The sequence below is a fragment of the Astyanax mexicanus genome, chromosome 2 (genome assembly GCF_023375975.1).
Source record: "Astyanax mexicanus isolate ESR-SI-001 chromosome 2, AstMex3_surface, whole genome shotgun sequence".
In the NCBI taxonomy this organism is placed as follows: domain Eukaryota; kingdom Metazoa; phylum Chordata; class Actinopteri; order Characiformes; family Acestrorhamphidae; genus Astyanax; species Astyanax mexicanus.
This window is the reverse complement of record NC_064409.1, coordinates 49,004,784-49,020,766: the sequence shown is the minus strand read 5'-3', so window position 1 is coordinate 49,020,766 and position 15,983 is coordinate 49,004,784. Positions and strand designations below refer to the sequence as shown.

The following is a 15,983-nucleotide window of genomic DNA, read 5'->3' as shown; positions in this document are numbered from 1 at the left end:
GAAGCACCAGAGCAAATGTAAAGAAGTAAACCTCAGACCCCAAGCATGTTTTAAATTGATATTGGTTTATTTATCAGTCAATTAGTCTCTCTCTCACTCTCTCTCTTTCTCTTTCCTTTCTCATATTGTAAATCTGGTAATGCAGAGTTGAGGGGGAGGAGAAAGCAGCTGTAGGTGACCTGAAAGTCACACACACACACACACACACACACACACAGAGTGACTGACTAACAGTTCAGGGTTGTGAGTGCTATGGCTATGGGTGGGAGGGGCCTATAGACAGAGGGCAGAGGACAGGTGCAGAACCCAAGACTGGCTCTCTTCCCCCGATGTTTATCAGTACCTCCCTCTCCGTTCTGCCCCCCCTCTCCATCATCACACACACTCAAAGGGTAAACGTCTATTCTGGTCTCCGGTTACAGTCGCGTTGCCTTGAACCCCGAGCTCAGGGCAAGCACATGCCATTCCAGACTCTCCATGATGTTCCCTGCTCCGCTACCCACCCACCCCACACCCCCCCAGGGAGGAAGGGGGCAATGGAACTACACCAAACTGCCCCCAATGCCCCACCACCCTCTATCACACCCTCCCTCACACCCTGCACGGGTATATGCCACCCGCCCGCACAAGTTTTCACATCAGCCCTGAGGAGGCGACTAATGGCCAGCCCAGCTCGTGATGACAGATCCTGTTTGACGAGAGACCTACCACATGTCCCCACACATCCTCTCTTCACCCCTCCACCTCCTGCCCACCCCTCCATCCGGGCATCCACCTGGTCATCAACCCCGTATATCAAACCACAGCCGTCCATCAGCCACTCATCTGTTATCATCCCGTCAATCGACAGCTCCAACACAGACACAGAGACTTTTATAGCAAGAACTACACACACACGTTTCACCTGCTATCTATAGCTCATATGAAGAAATGCATAAACACATTGTCTTGTGGCTGTTTGGCATGCTAGCCTGAGATGCTGAGTAAAATCGTTATGATTCATGAGCCTGCGTGATGGTTTTATGGACGCAGTTGAAATGATAAGAGTATTCTGGACACACATGAAAAATTATTACTGATTGTGTTGGGCTAGATTAAAAAAATGAAAGCAACTTTGGATATGTGTATGAATACTGCATATATAGCATGTAAAAGTGGCCCAAATCTGATATTGTTCATCATATGTGACATAAATCTGTGCAGCAGTGTGAACAGCAAAAATAACTCTCTATCAGCCATTTTTAATTCAGATTTGGGACACTTTCATATGTAGTATTGAAATCCGATACATATTCGACATTTGATATGTGGCAATGTGACCAGATCAGAATTCACATAAATTATACATCAAGACATTTTATGAAGAGAAGTGAAAATGGACAAACTCAGTGAGAGAGGTTTTCAGTGGTGGGACAGCAAGGTAATAGACCTTAAATATTTGTATTGATGTCTCTGTTTACACCTGTCACAATAACTGTTTTCTTTGGAGAATATATTGTTGCAGAAAGAATTGGGATAAACAATATTATTGTCATTTTAAGACAATTGTATGCCACTGATCTATATTAGAAAAGCATAATTATGTAGTTGCATTGTTTCAAAGAGCAATTTATTTGAATAATCAGACATTTGAAGTTGAATATACAACCAGATTATTTGCACAGATTGTTGAATAAGATGATTAATTGTGTAATTATTGTGACAGGTCTAATTTTTGTGACAGGTGCCAAAACTAGAAGGCACATAATCGCTATAACTGTTGTGTGTTTAAAGACGTTTCTAAAGAAAAGGCTGAATCTTGCAATGGGAGAGTATGGCTGCAGTGTAAAAAGAAAATAAACGGATAAAAAATAATAATTTTAAAGAATTCGAGGACGCAAATCAAAATAGTGACTGTGGCCCAAATAAAAAGCCCTTTTTACAGCAAGCTTGAATGTATTCTTGGTGGTAAGCCCTGCTGTCAGTGACTGGAAACTCCTTGATAGTTTGATTTGGTTGTTTGCCCATGCACGTCAGTTTAGTAATGTAAATGAATATGAAATGAATATAAAAACAATAATTTTTATACATCATCTGTTCAATTGGGTTCTGTCAAGATTTGAAAACTCCCCCATGACTGCACCAGGTCACCTGTAATGTAGAGCATCAGTACACACCAGCCTGTAATGAGTTTAGTTCACTTTTTCGAATGCTTTGCCTCACACCCTGTTATCAAGCCCTAGACTCCAAAAACAAAGAGCAAGAGAGTACGAGAGAGAGAGAGAGAAGCAGAAAGAAAAGGCAGGGCTGGGGAGGCGTACCGTACATCTTGCCCTCGTCTGAGAGAATGATCTTGCGCCGGCCGCAGGGTGGGTAGATGGCCAACGCCTCCTGGAAGCTCTGCTCGATGTCTGGGCTCCATACCCCCTCAGCATCATTCTCCAGAGGCTTGTCCAAGGGTTCGCTCAGCTCCTCACTGGCGCCCCCTGGAGAGGGGGCTGATACCCACTCCGCAGACAGGGTGGTGGCGGTGGGGGGGTACAGCGTAGCTCTGATGGAGGGCTGGGTTACAAGGTATGATGGAGGGTGGATGGAAGCAGCTCCACCTGGCTGAGGAGGAGCGATCTTTGATCCTGAGGAAAAGAAGAAAAAAAGAACACATTCTTAGACATTAAATGAGAGATAACAAACATGTGCTGTATTTTTTTCAGGTGTATCTCACTGGAGAGTGTTGAATACACAGATTGTAAAATGTTATTAAAACACAACCAAGACTTAAATTCATCAATACATAACGTAAATGAAACATACATGTGATTAATTGTATAACACATGTAAATATAATATGATTAATGCTGTTACTATTAATTACGGAGTGTAAACTAAATATAAAGCCAGAATGACAATTCTAGAAAGCTGAACTGTAGTAGGATTAAATGAATGAATATGAGTAGTGGAAGAACCCCGTCAGTCAGAGAAGGGAAATACTCTGGAGGAGTCCGCCGTGCGCCACGGTCATGTGAGAGGGATCTGATAGGGGTCTTGCGTCGGAAACAAGATCACGGCATATATCCTGAGACGTGATAATCCAACTTGGAAAAAGCACCTCAGATGAAAAAAATGAATTAGACGGGGAGAATATAACACATGGAGCAGCACCTCGCATGTAACCATGTGAACAGACTGAGAAACACTTAGCAGCCAGCGCTGTGATTATTATGGGCTGTCTGACTCAAATCTGATCAGTCTGATAAAATCTAGAGTGCTTTGGATAACGCAATTAACGCCTGCAATTAAACCAGTCAGATTGCGATGGTCGAAGTAATGCTGCTAATGGCTTCTTCTGCTGCTCGGGTAGATCCTCCACTTACAGTCTAAAAGTCCGAGTACTGATTTAAAAACACGCAGAAAGAACATACTTATTTTTTCCCCCTTAAAATAAAATATCTATCATCAACTACAAATATGCAAACAATAACAATATATCACTGTATTTATTGAAAACAATTTGTATATATTATTTAAATGGGACATATTATACTTTTTACACAAGTGAAAATAGGTCTATTGGCTATAATTCTCTCATATAAAGAGTTCTCATCAGCTCTATACTTGCCAGTTTCAGTCCCTTTTAGAATCAGCAGTTTAAGAACTTGCTTTCCTTTTGCACAGTGCTTATAAAACCAGATCAAAATGGCAGATTTTCAACTGATCTAGTGGGTGGGGCTCTGGTGGGGGTTGACAGGTAAAGAGTGTGCCAGAATGGTGAGGTCACAATAAGGAAGTTATGCAAACAGTTGTTAAAAGTATATGATTCCTGACACCACACTCATTCAACTGATTCACAGAAAATAAACAGATTTTTTTCCATTCTTGAAAAGTTTATATAGGCAATAGAGACCCAGGTGGAAATACAAAAGCATGCAAAAAGTGAGTTTTGCATAATATGCCCCCTTTAAATGTAACTAAATATGTTTATACAGTCCTAAAATCGTGTACATCTATAATTTTATTTAGTCGTTTCTTAAAAAGAGGGCTACTAATAATAATAATAAACCAGCAATCTATGACAAATGCCATGTTTTTATTTTATTTTATACACTTTCCAATATTTTAATAATTTCTATGCCGCCATTTTATGATTCCATCCTTGTTCTTTGCATCACAGAAATCATAGGGTTATTTATTTTGTTAGCTGTAATAGTAAATATGCTTTTAGACAATAAGACTGTTGTGCCACTCCAAAAATCTTGAATTTACTGTTAGACCATGTAAATTTCTGTGTTCAACAAACAAAAGAAACTTGTATGAATGTATTTAGAAGTGTATTTGTGTAGTGTAATTTCTCAGCTATAGAGTAGCATATCTGTCTAACTGCATGCTCATCAAGAGTGTGGAGATTATAAGTGTGTGTCAACACCACAGCCCTTCATGGTCAGGACTCGCCCGTGGTGTGATAGGGGTTCTCCTAACTGGGGATGGAAATAAACAGTAAACAAACTGAGAGGATGAACACTATCTAAAAATCTTACTGAATATTTTCACACCACATTTACTAACAATTGTAACAGCAGACCAAACTGAGTTATAGAACTAAAAATTGTGAGTTTGGAAAGTTTTTAACTAAACTAAGTTGAGTTATCAGTATTTGGTTATTTTTTATATTTTATTTATGATTTACTCCAATTTATCTTGCTTTTTTCCACTTTTAATATTAAAATTAAGTAATAAATAATACAATCAACCTTTATTTAAACTCAGAGTACATTGAGGGTGGCCCTCATTTATGTAGCCGAGCCAAGACATAAGGAAAGGAGTGTCATAGAAAAAGTATAAATAAATAAATATAAAGACTCAGCATTTTACTAAGATATATAAGATATTTAAAAATAATACTTAAAAATACAATATAAAACAAATAAGATAAAAAATAAGAATTTAGTAGGAATCGTAAAATCATAGGTAAAAAAATCATAGGTAATAATAAAAAAATAAGAATGCAATTACAGATGAATAAATAAAACTAAGTACATAAATAAGTAAAAATAGTAAGCAATAGTTAACATCAATAAAAGTTAACTAAATTAAATTAAATAAGACCCAATACAACTCAAAAAATCATAATACATAAATAAATAAATAAAATCAATTATAACAGTAGCAGGCTGTCTGAAGGTGGATAGAGACTAGGAGTTTAAACGATTTTGATCATTTTTACATACAAACACAAATTTACCTTCAGATTACACATTTATTTTGTAAAACATAGTAAAGTATATTAACACTTTTATAAGAAACTAATTCACAATATCACTAAAGCCAGACAACATGTTTTATGTGCTGTGTGTGGGGAAAGCATGAGTTCCTTATAAGTAAGGAAGTGGTACTGTTGACTATTCTTGTGGTAAGTCAATCTTACTGGTACATGATCAAGCTCTGTCTACATTAATAATAATAATATTAGTGTGTATAATATAGTGTAATATCAGGAAACCACAAGAAGCCTGTGGTGTGTGTCATCGCAGTGTGAGCTGTACAGATTTCCACTGTTGTTCTGATTAACATACTTACATAGCACCTCTTGTAATACTATTAAACACTCCCTCTCTCTCTCACAGACACACAGACTACAAAGGTCACTGAAAGGTCAGGAATCAGTGAGGTGTGTGTGTGTGTGGAGTCTGTGTAAGAAACTAACATAAGGCTTTGAGAAAACTGTGGTTGGGAGGATGAGCGGGTGGGTGGGTGTGTGTGAGAGAGTGTTGGTGTACGGGAAAAGGAGGGTGAGTGAGTGAGTGTACAGTACGTCATGTCTGTGTGATTCAGCTGCTCTCTTTCCTCTGAGCCCTCAATACACCGGCTTCCTTACAGTCTTAATCTGGAATCACAACAACACTGCAACAACAGGCCCTCCACAGACACACAACCACACTGCTGACTGTTGACTAAGGTCTGGATCACTGAAACTGACCAAACTCATTTAATATGACCAAAAATGTAACATTAGTTTTAATTAAGCTAGCAGTTCTTTACTGACTGAAAGGATTATCAGTTGTTATCTATTGGTTAAGAAACGTGACCTTCTATTCTGAGTCATCCTCATTATAAAGGCTGTGTTTGAATACATCATGCATGTTTCTTTGAGTTTAAACAAGCAAGAGTGTTCTGCTCAGTAATGTTCTAATATATGTTCTAGGGGTGGGCAATATTATATAGTATACAATATATCATGACACAGAAATATCATGATATTAAAAATCCATATTGTGATAATAGGGATGTTCTGTCTCAAAAGTAGTCTATTATTTACTGTGAAGCCTTAAGTGAATGTATTGTTTAATTGTTTTAGTTTGCAGTTTATATGCATGCACTAAATAGTCTGCAATATTTTTTGCTGCATTATATTATTTTATGCTATATTATTTATTTTGCCACATTATGATTAAACTGTTAAACTATTATACTATATTCCTGAAATTAACAAATGATTTCTGTTTTCCTATATCGCCAAGTATATCGTTATCGCAAAAATACCCTGAAATATCGTGATATTATTTTACAGCCATATCGCCCACCCCTAATATGTTCTAATGCTGCAACTAATTATTATTATGGTAGTCGACTAATCTGGCCATTGTTTTTCAGATTTGTTGATTAGTCAACGATTATTTCAACCATTCACGCCATCTTCCTGCTGTGGGTACGGCACCTCTTTCTAGCTTTCTCTATCGTTTAAATTGACAGACACAGCTGAACGTGTGATTTACAGTGTATAACACAAGAAAGTACACCCCTCATATTTCTGCAGATATTTAAGTATATCTTTTCAAGGGACAACACTGACAAAATGATACTTTTATACAATGGAAAAGTAGTGTGTGTGTGCAGTTTATTTAACAGTGAAAATTTATTCACACAGACTACTTTTCATTGTGTCATTTTGTCAGTGCTGTCCCATTAGAATATATACTTAAATATCTGCAGAAATGTGAGGGGTGTATTCACTTTTGTGATATAGTGTAAATGCTGTTCAAATGTCCAGAAGATTGCCCTTTAATGTGGAAAGTGCTGCTATTTAGTGAGAAAGTGTGTAATCTGTTGTGTTTGGGCACTTTTGGAGATGCTGGCTGAAGTGAGTGTAAACTGTGTGAGTGAACCCATTACCCTTCTTCCCTTTGTGTAGTGCTGCAACTTAACAATGAACATTTGGAATCAACATTTTTATATGTAAAAGACAGTTACACATAATAAACAGCACACATATTAAATCACACAAAACCACTACGATTCTCATTAACTAGCAGTTATAAATACTGAATAATAACCTCCCACGATTGTTTTCCATCCAACAAGTTTTTGTGATTTTGAGAATGCAAAAATCCTGAATGGAAAAAAGGTTTTTAAGCTAGGACAAGATGGAACTTCTAGAATATCACCAAAATGTGAGAAACAGTAATAGAAAAAAGCATTTTTTGAATAAACAATGATGCATCAAGCCAAAAGAGCCTCCATTCTCTGCACTGATTCCTTAGTCTAGTTTCTTTCTAGTAGTTTGACATAGAGCATCTACACAATAATAACCTGTTGTTACGCCTATGCCCAAAGCTCCTCTGTCAGAACTCTCTGGTGTGTTTGAGTTCCCAGATTCTTCTGCATTTTGCAGATATGGTGAAAAAGTGCAGTCATACACACACTATTGTGATCATCTGGAGAGTTATTATCATTAGTGTAATAATTTCTAGGACATATTCCTGGTACACCTGTGACATGCACAACACTGCACAACACTTTACCATTAATTTCTTTACTGTGTGTTACCACAGCCATACATGCATCATTGTAAATTTTCACTCTTATCAAAACAACATCAGCATCTAATGCTGCACAGACTAGCTCCAGTCTAATCCTTAGGGGGAAACCTCCTACTTTATCATTCAGTGAATGAAAGATTTCTCACATTTCATTAATGTTAACATGATTTCAAGAATATGTTTATTTTGTTTTCTTCAGATACTACAGATATTACTACTAAAACATACACACACAAACAATACCAACACTCTAAATAAATAAATAAGGCTTTTATATATATATATATATTTTGGAATAACAAGCATCTTGGCTTCCTAGCTTACTTAATTAAACATTCCCTACTTAAGAGCACTTTCATTACTTGCTACAACGTACAGCACTGAGGACTATAAGAGCAAACCTCAGTGCACAGCATTATGAGCCTCCAGGTACTAAGATGTTACGTAAACTTATAGTTAGATCCTGAACAGCAAAAAAACATAAAATACCTGTTTATATTCACTGTAACCTGTTGCTGTATTTTTCTCAGTAAAATCCTACAGTAAATAGTGTTTCACTGTAAAACTATAAAACGCAATGCATCTTGGGATACCCTATGGAAACAGCTGCCACCTGTACATTTAACGTAACATTTGTGAATAGATTGAAGACCCAGGAATTTACTGCTGTGTTGTTGAGACTAGACAGCAGGCAAAACCACATAAAGGCTACCACATAAAGCTTCCTAAAAGTAACAAACAAAATCTTCTCAATAAAATTGAAGCAACACTTTGTACTCACTAAATTGAACATTTCGTAGTATGTTACACAACTGTTGGACCTTTCCTGTTAGCCCCTGTTCATTGATTTGCATAATGGTGTACCCCAACCCCTAACTCACTATCAGTGTCAACTCTTGCCTACTGGGACTACCTTCCTTTGTGTCTTCAGGTATATTTTATATAATGGTTGGCTAATTGACCACTATGTTGTAGGCTGTAAGAGCAACTTACCCTTTTTTTTTTTTACAGCAAAGTGTAATTTTAAGCTGGCTGAGAACTGCAATACAGTAAAACTGCTGCCAGTATTTTACTGTTCATTTACAGAGAAATTATTTACAGAAGGGCTAGCTATATTTTTCACAGTAACTCATTAGCAATAAATAACTCAGACCTTTAAAATATCTACTTTAAAAACGTACTCTAAAAAAGTTGTAATACTCTGTAATTCATTTACAGTAAAATACTATTCTTATTATGTATTAAAATGCTGTAATCATTTTTCCACGTTTACTGTATAACTTTCTTTGCCATTAGCTTACTCTAAAATCTACATTAAACGTTTTACAGAGTACCCATCACACTTAACAGCACCAATGCACAGCTTTACAACACATGCCACAACCGTGAAAGCACACACACACACACACACACGGACAAACTCTATACAATGCTTCTATTCAGTAGCAGAAAACCCTTTGTGCCTCACAGTCATTGTCAGACTAATTAGTTAGGACTGTCTAGAAAGTGAGACTATTGCCATTTCCCGCCAAAAACAACACCATCTACATGTTTGAATCTACAAAATTCAGTGGTTGTTGTTGTCATCGTCATTATTTTCAACCACTTAATCCATTCTGGGTCACAGAGGAGCTGGACAGGCCACCAATACATCACAGGAAAGACACACAGACACAATTACCCACACTAAGGGACAATTTCAAACACCTCCAATTCACCTGATCGGCACATTTAGACTGTGGGAGGAAACCCATGCAGACACAGAGAGAATGTGCAAACTGCATACAGAAAGATCCCGGTAATCCCAGCTGGGAATAGAACCCAGGCATTCTTGCTGTGTGGCAGAAGTGCTTCTCACTACACCACCAAATGCAGCCGTAGTTCAGGTAAAAGTTCCTTTTGGTACATGTTTTTAACCACATTAAAATGCTAATGCTAATATCTCAAACCTCAAACTACTTCAGGAGTTTTGCATATTTCATCCCACACAGCAATCAGATTTCTGTCTGACTAACCTTAGAAAGATACATCCAGACACATTTCACATAAAGTATAGAGGTTTAAACAGGGTCATTAATTACAAGGATGTGATAACCAGGCTCAACATGCTTCCACGATTGGGCCTATTTAGCAAAATTCCTAAACTCCTAACCAAACCTTTCTAAAGTAAGCTTTCTGAGATATAAGAATAATTGTTTTTTGTATAACCATAAATTATAATAAATATCATTAAATTAAACAAGACTAATTACACTATTTGTAATAAAAAGTGAATTTGTGCATCACAATATATTGAATTGTTACCCCTGTATCATAATACGCATTGTATTGCAGGTTCTTGCGAATACACAACCTTTTTTTTATATACACATGCTGTACATATTTATTTCACCAACACAAAAGCACACATGCACAGCTAGCTTCACATATTTCAGGTAGTCAGGTAATGTCATCTATGCATCTATTGTCTATGTTGGATAAACTAATGATAATAATTTTCAATAGTCACAAAAAGCAGAGCTGGAAAAACAACTGGCTGTGGTATGAAGAGCTTTAAAACTACTTAACTATCATGTGGGGTCTGACACACAAGCAGTGCACACAAGCAGACTGATAATAAAAAAAAAGTACCTCACTGCTTTATATGTTTATGTAACAGTGTGTTTTAATTACATCCTTTTCACCATACACACGTGAACATGAAACTAATTAAGGCCTAATGGCACCGGTAATGCAGATGCATCTGGACAAGCATGGAGTGTTTGTTTTATATAGACCATCATGTGGCCCAGACCTGCCAAACCTGCTGTAAACCATTAGAGTGTTGTTGTTTAAGTGTGAAGGAGCAGGGTTAATTATCTTAAGCACATAAGCAGAGCCATTCGCCTAGCTCATATTCTCTTCCCCTCTCTCTCCAAAGCCCCATAGTTCCTGCACTCATACTATACATAATCTCCTTCAGCTGGCTACATACACACACACACACATATATATATATATATATATATATATATATATATATATATATATATATATATATATATATATATATATATATATATATAGGCTTCATTGAAACTAACATACAGCGCACACAATCTACACACATGCTAAAACTAATTTGGGATTAATTCAATGAAGGACATTTTGAAGGAGGCTGAACAGAGCACACACACAAACAGAAAGAGAGAGAGAGAGAGAGCACACACGAGAGAGAGAGACAGAGAGGGAGAGAGAGATTTAAATCACTCATAGAACCAGTAGGTATAATCTTAATTTTCCTACACTGTAAAAAAAAACAGTGCTGAATTAATTCATCTGTTTTTTTGTTTGTTTGTTTTTTAACTGACAACTCTGAAAACTGTGTTTTTTATATCATACATTCAATTCAGAGCAGAACCATTATGAATAATATGATTTAGTGGCTGTAAGTGTGTGAACATAGGAGTTCACCAGTGATTATATAATATCACTTGCTCTTTAACACTTATAAGGTCTTCGTGTCTGTGTGACCCGTTTTATTGTTCTAAAATTATTATTTTTTTAAACTTTTTTAAAAGATTCACTGGCCTTGGCTCATTTTCTGTGAGGAAAATAAATTAGACATTTTCAATGACCCTCCCCCAACTATCTACACCCCCTTCACATTTATATAACATACAGGGTCTTCCGATCCACTTCCGAGCCAGTGAAAGTATGGAAACCATAGACCCTTATTTTTCCTTCCTTCTTTTTGGGCCTGTTTGTCTGTATATGTGAAAGTGTGAGTAAAAAAGAGAGAACAAATGTAACATATATGTTGTTTATATTACTTGCAATTGGGATGAAGTAAACATTTGCTGACTATTTCAACTAAAAAGTTTGATTATTTTGACCCAGCAGGATTATTTTGACCAAGTTTCTCTTGGCTAAAACTAGACAAACTATTTAGTTGTGGTACAACATCCATCCAGGTTACACTTCACATGAAACAATTACTGCTACTTTTTAGCTCAGGACAGGCGAACTGTCATTTCCTCTTACTCATCTAAAATGTTAACAGAGCTTTACGTCACACAAAGCCTCAATTCTGAACTTCATTTCTGTTTCCTTGACTTTTTCTTTTTTTCACTTGATCAGCAGCTGCTAACACATCACTTTGCAAAATGCTCTGTGATACGTCTTATTTATAGATTTTTTTTAATGAATACGTGTATTTAAGGACAGACGCAATGTTTATATACCTTTTCATCCTAAAAAAATAAAGGCAAACTTACCAGACTGTCACTTATAAAAAAATGTAACATTCTAACAAGGCTTTATGGGGATATCATGCGATGACACTGAGAAGTGTAACTTGTTTGCTTTTTTTAATTAATTTTCATTAAATCAGAAATACGTTTAAAACATTTTAAAATATTTTTACCTTCATGCATTGTATGTGAGCAGTACATTTTGGGTAACTGATGGCCATGAAACATACTGTATATACTGCATACAGTTACATCCTTTTTTGGCTGCATATGAAAGATCATTGACTTTGTGGCAGCTATCAATGAACACATTGTAGACATTGTGAGCACTGGCTCCTATCACCACTATTGTAAAAAAAAAAATCTGTTAGTAAAAAAAAGTAAATTAGATTTTCTATAACAAGCTATTTTAGACTTTCCACATTAATAACTGAAAGAAGACTACAATATTCAGATGAGCACCCAACACACAACAGTGTTCTTTTGTGTCCTGTAAACATCCTGATCCACCCTGGCTACTCAAGATGAGCGTTCTGTGGGTGTTCGGATGAATCGCGGCATTCATATGAGACGACGAATGTAAATGATTTTGCAGGCCAGTCTTTAATCATATCTCATCAAGGATCTGCCAGCTGTAAATGAAATAAGGAGCAATATAATCACACGTACAGACTGGGACGTGTGTGCTGACAGGCCGGCATGTTGGTTCTGTCAGGTCTGCCGGGCTGAACACGCGTGCGCTGACACTTAGATTTGGGATGGCACATACAGTGATGCAACCAATCAACCCACATGCCAAGTGCAGACTGTACAGCGTAGTGATCTAGTGCTGCATGGCAAAGGTCACACTCTTGTTACCATCTTCTGAAGAAGCGCGCCTCGACCATCCACAAACCCACACTCTAAAGAAGCGGTGCAGGGCAACTCCTTTCACTGGCCTCGGACACTGATATGATTATTGATATTGAATTATATTTTTCTAATGGAAGGTAAAGTAAAACAACAACTGTCACATTTGAAATATGTCAAAAAGTAAAAAGCAACAAAAAATGAAAATACAAGGTTTCTTGTATCATGACTGCACTGACATTCATATTAACATGCCAGTTATACATGTAGATGTCATTAACATTAATCGCTTGTTTTCAGTGGTTCAATCTGAAAACATCAATGTAGTTAATATGGAGGTATTAGGCTTTTTTCAAATGTTTTCATTACCAGTTTAAAGTAACTCAAATCACATGTACAGTTCTGGTCTGAATGTGACACAGATCTGACACATATCGGACACATACCTAACTTGTGTGAACGCAACATTAATGTGAACAATCAGATCAGATTTCATGCATCTTATAGCCTATACACTGACACATAGCGCTGTTGTCATCAGCCAGCACCAGTAGTGCATTTCAGGGACTGATTTACTTGTACAGATAAGATACAGGTCACTTAAATTCAATGTGAACATGAAACTTTAAAATAGCCAAATCCAAGCTAAACATAAAACTTGGAAAATATTATGAATAAATGTGGCTTGTAATGTGAACATTTCCATTACTGTATATCTATTAGCTTCTATCTCTACATGCATTTATGATATTATTGTTGTGCTATCCTCCTAAGGTTCCTCCTCTTACTTTAAAGAAGTTATTTATTTGCCACAGTTGCCTCTGTCTCTCTCTTGAGGCTTGAACCTGGATCTCAGTGAACATCTGCTCTGTGAAAACCTGCTGTTAAAAACTTTAACTTAAACTTCAGATGATTAAATCTGCAGGTCTTTCTTGTAAATTAGATTTTCTGATCTCAGTAGGACTTCCTGATAAAATATAGATAATTATTAAATCTGACCTATACCACAAACCACTGTTTTAAATGTATATTATTTTACATAATTTTAACCCCACATAAACAAATATTACAGCTCTTAGGTGTGCCTAACTGTGTTAGCCAAGACCCCAGTTTCTACAGTTGTTTCAGCATCAGCTTCTGAATATGTATATGTACAAGAAAAACAGCGAAAATTGCATCAGATCAAAATTCACATACTGCTTCGTCTCTACTTTATTGATTTGTTTATTGATATTTCATTTTCTCCTATTAGAACTTTCTATGCCCTTTTTATACAGGGCACAGCATGCTTCCCTAAGCATATCAACAATATCATTAGTACTGAACAACTGCAACAACTGCATGTTTCATTACAGAGAGAACAGAATCAGATCTGTTTAACTGGATGTAAGAAGGCACAATCTGAATTAGAATCACTGTTTTTAAAATCTTACAGGACTGGTGTGTTTTATCTGAGCGTTTATTATATTATGTGTTGTAAAAGAAATATCTAATATCTAAGTATTGTTGCCCACTAATAATAATGTACTCAATACTTAATAGTATTTTTTAACTAATATTTTTGTCCATTTCAATTTTAACAGATATCAGAAAACATACATACTGAGACATATTTTCTATTATGGTTATTATATTTACATCATATCTTAAATGTGTACATTGAAGATTTACTAACTCTAACTTAAGTAAATATATCAATGTAACATAAATTCAAGTGTTATCAATCTACCCTTACATTAAGAGAACCAGCAAATAAGTAAGGCTGATCATACATTGTGTGGGGGTGTTGTTAGCCCAAGTAAACTAATTACAGAACAACAGACTACAATACAGCAAGCTCTTCCAGTGACAAGTGCAATCCATACGCTCCAAAGCAAACAGCCTGGCCTCTGGCTGTCCCTAATGTAAAACACTGAGCAGGTGTGACGACTGCACGGCATTCTCTTCAGCGTACCATTGCTTTAATTCCACCTGTTGCCCCAGCGGCACCCCTCCCCAGCACTGCATACTGCATTCCACCAAAATATACTCAGCCCTGACCGCCTGGCATCACTAATGGCTGGACATAAAGAGCAGGAGAACAGTGTGTCCAATGTCTCCACCAACTCACTGCTTTCTGTGAACTGCTGCTGTGATGAGTTTCTGATCACCTGCTAATACTGGTAAACTAATTAATCGAGAATTATTCAAATCAATCCAAACATTAAAATTAGGCGCCATTATTGTCTAAAATAATCATTTGTACCACATAAAACCTTTAATAATAATACTAATACTACTACTACTAATAATAATAATAATGATAATAATAATAAAGTATCATTATTAGTTGCTGTTCCTTATATATAAGTATTTGCAATATATTTAGACTTGATTATGAACTTATTTAGGGTGTGTATTTAGGGTGCTTATCTTCATTCACATCTTATCAAAGTCCTACTTTATATGTAATGTAAACATCTGTCTGCTCATTGTTTATATATTAATACTGTGTACATTTTAAACAGTAGAATAATATAATTATAGTTTATATGTGTATGCTGCAAAAATCCATTGTCAAAAACCTGACAAGATATAGGTATATGCTATAGCGTATATTAAGACAAAATTTCTTATCAAAGAAAAAATTATTTATTTCTTCAGAATTAAATAATTTCACTTGCTATGCACTGTCTTTTGCAGTATATTTATCCTTTATATTTATTTATTTGTAAATATTATGTTTTACTACTAACAATACCTACGCACCAACACATCACCGTTGCCAATGCCAAACCTAATTTGATTAGATTAGATGTACTCTTACTCTTATACTGTTATTAATGTACACAATACCTTAAGCCTCTATGGCATGATTTTGCCCTCAGGCAACAAACCATTTTTTGTTTGTTACACCATTCCATATCATGGATTATCTTTTTTATTATATGTTTTATTAATATTTATTATAATTTTGCTATGCTCTTACATTCTTTTTGTAAGCTTAGTAAAACTATTTTTTTTTCCATTTGTTGCCTTTGGACAATATTATGTAGATCTCTTTTGTTAGAGCTATCATGATAAAGCAGTGATCATTTAAATAATCAGCTTATCAAAATAGAAAAACAAAAGG

At 36.0% G+C, this 15,983-nt stretch overlaps 1 protein-coding gene across 2 annotated transcripts in view; it reads right to left on the bottom strand.

The window, feature by feature from the left end:
• LOC103024360 (transcriptional enhancer factor TEF-3) overlaps positions 1-2,437 on the bottom strand; it is a 34,139-nt gene extending 31,702 nt beyond the window's left edge. The window contains exon 1 of one of the 2 annotated variants that reach the window (XM_022672430.2): positions 2,306-2,437. Coding sequence is in view for 1 of the 2 variants with exons in the window: in XM_015600835.3 (XP_015456321.1) it covers positions 2,301-2,307 (7 nt within the window). In the remaining variant the exon portion in view is untranslated. Of the gene's footprint in view, positions 1-2,300 lie in introns of both variants that reach the window. The other variant, XM_015600835.3, reaches the window with a different exon arrangement.
• Between the last annotated feature and the right edge of the window lie 13,546 nt (positions 2,438-15,983).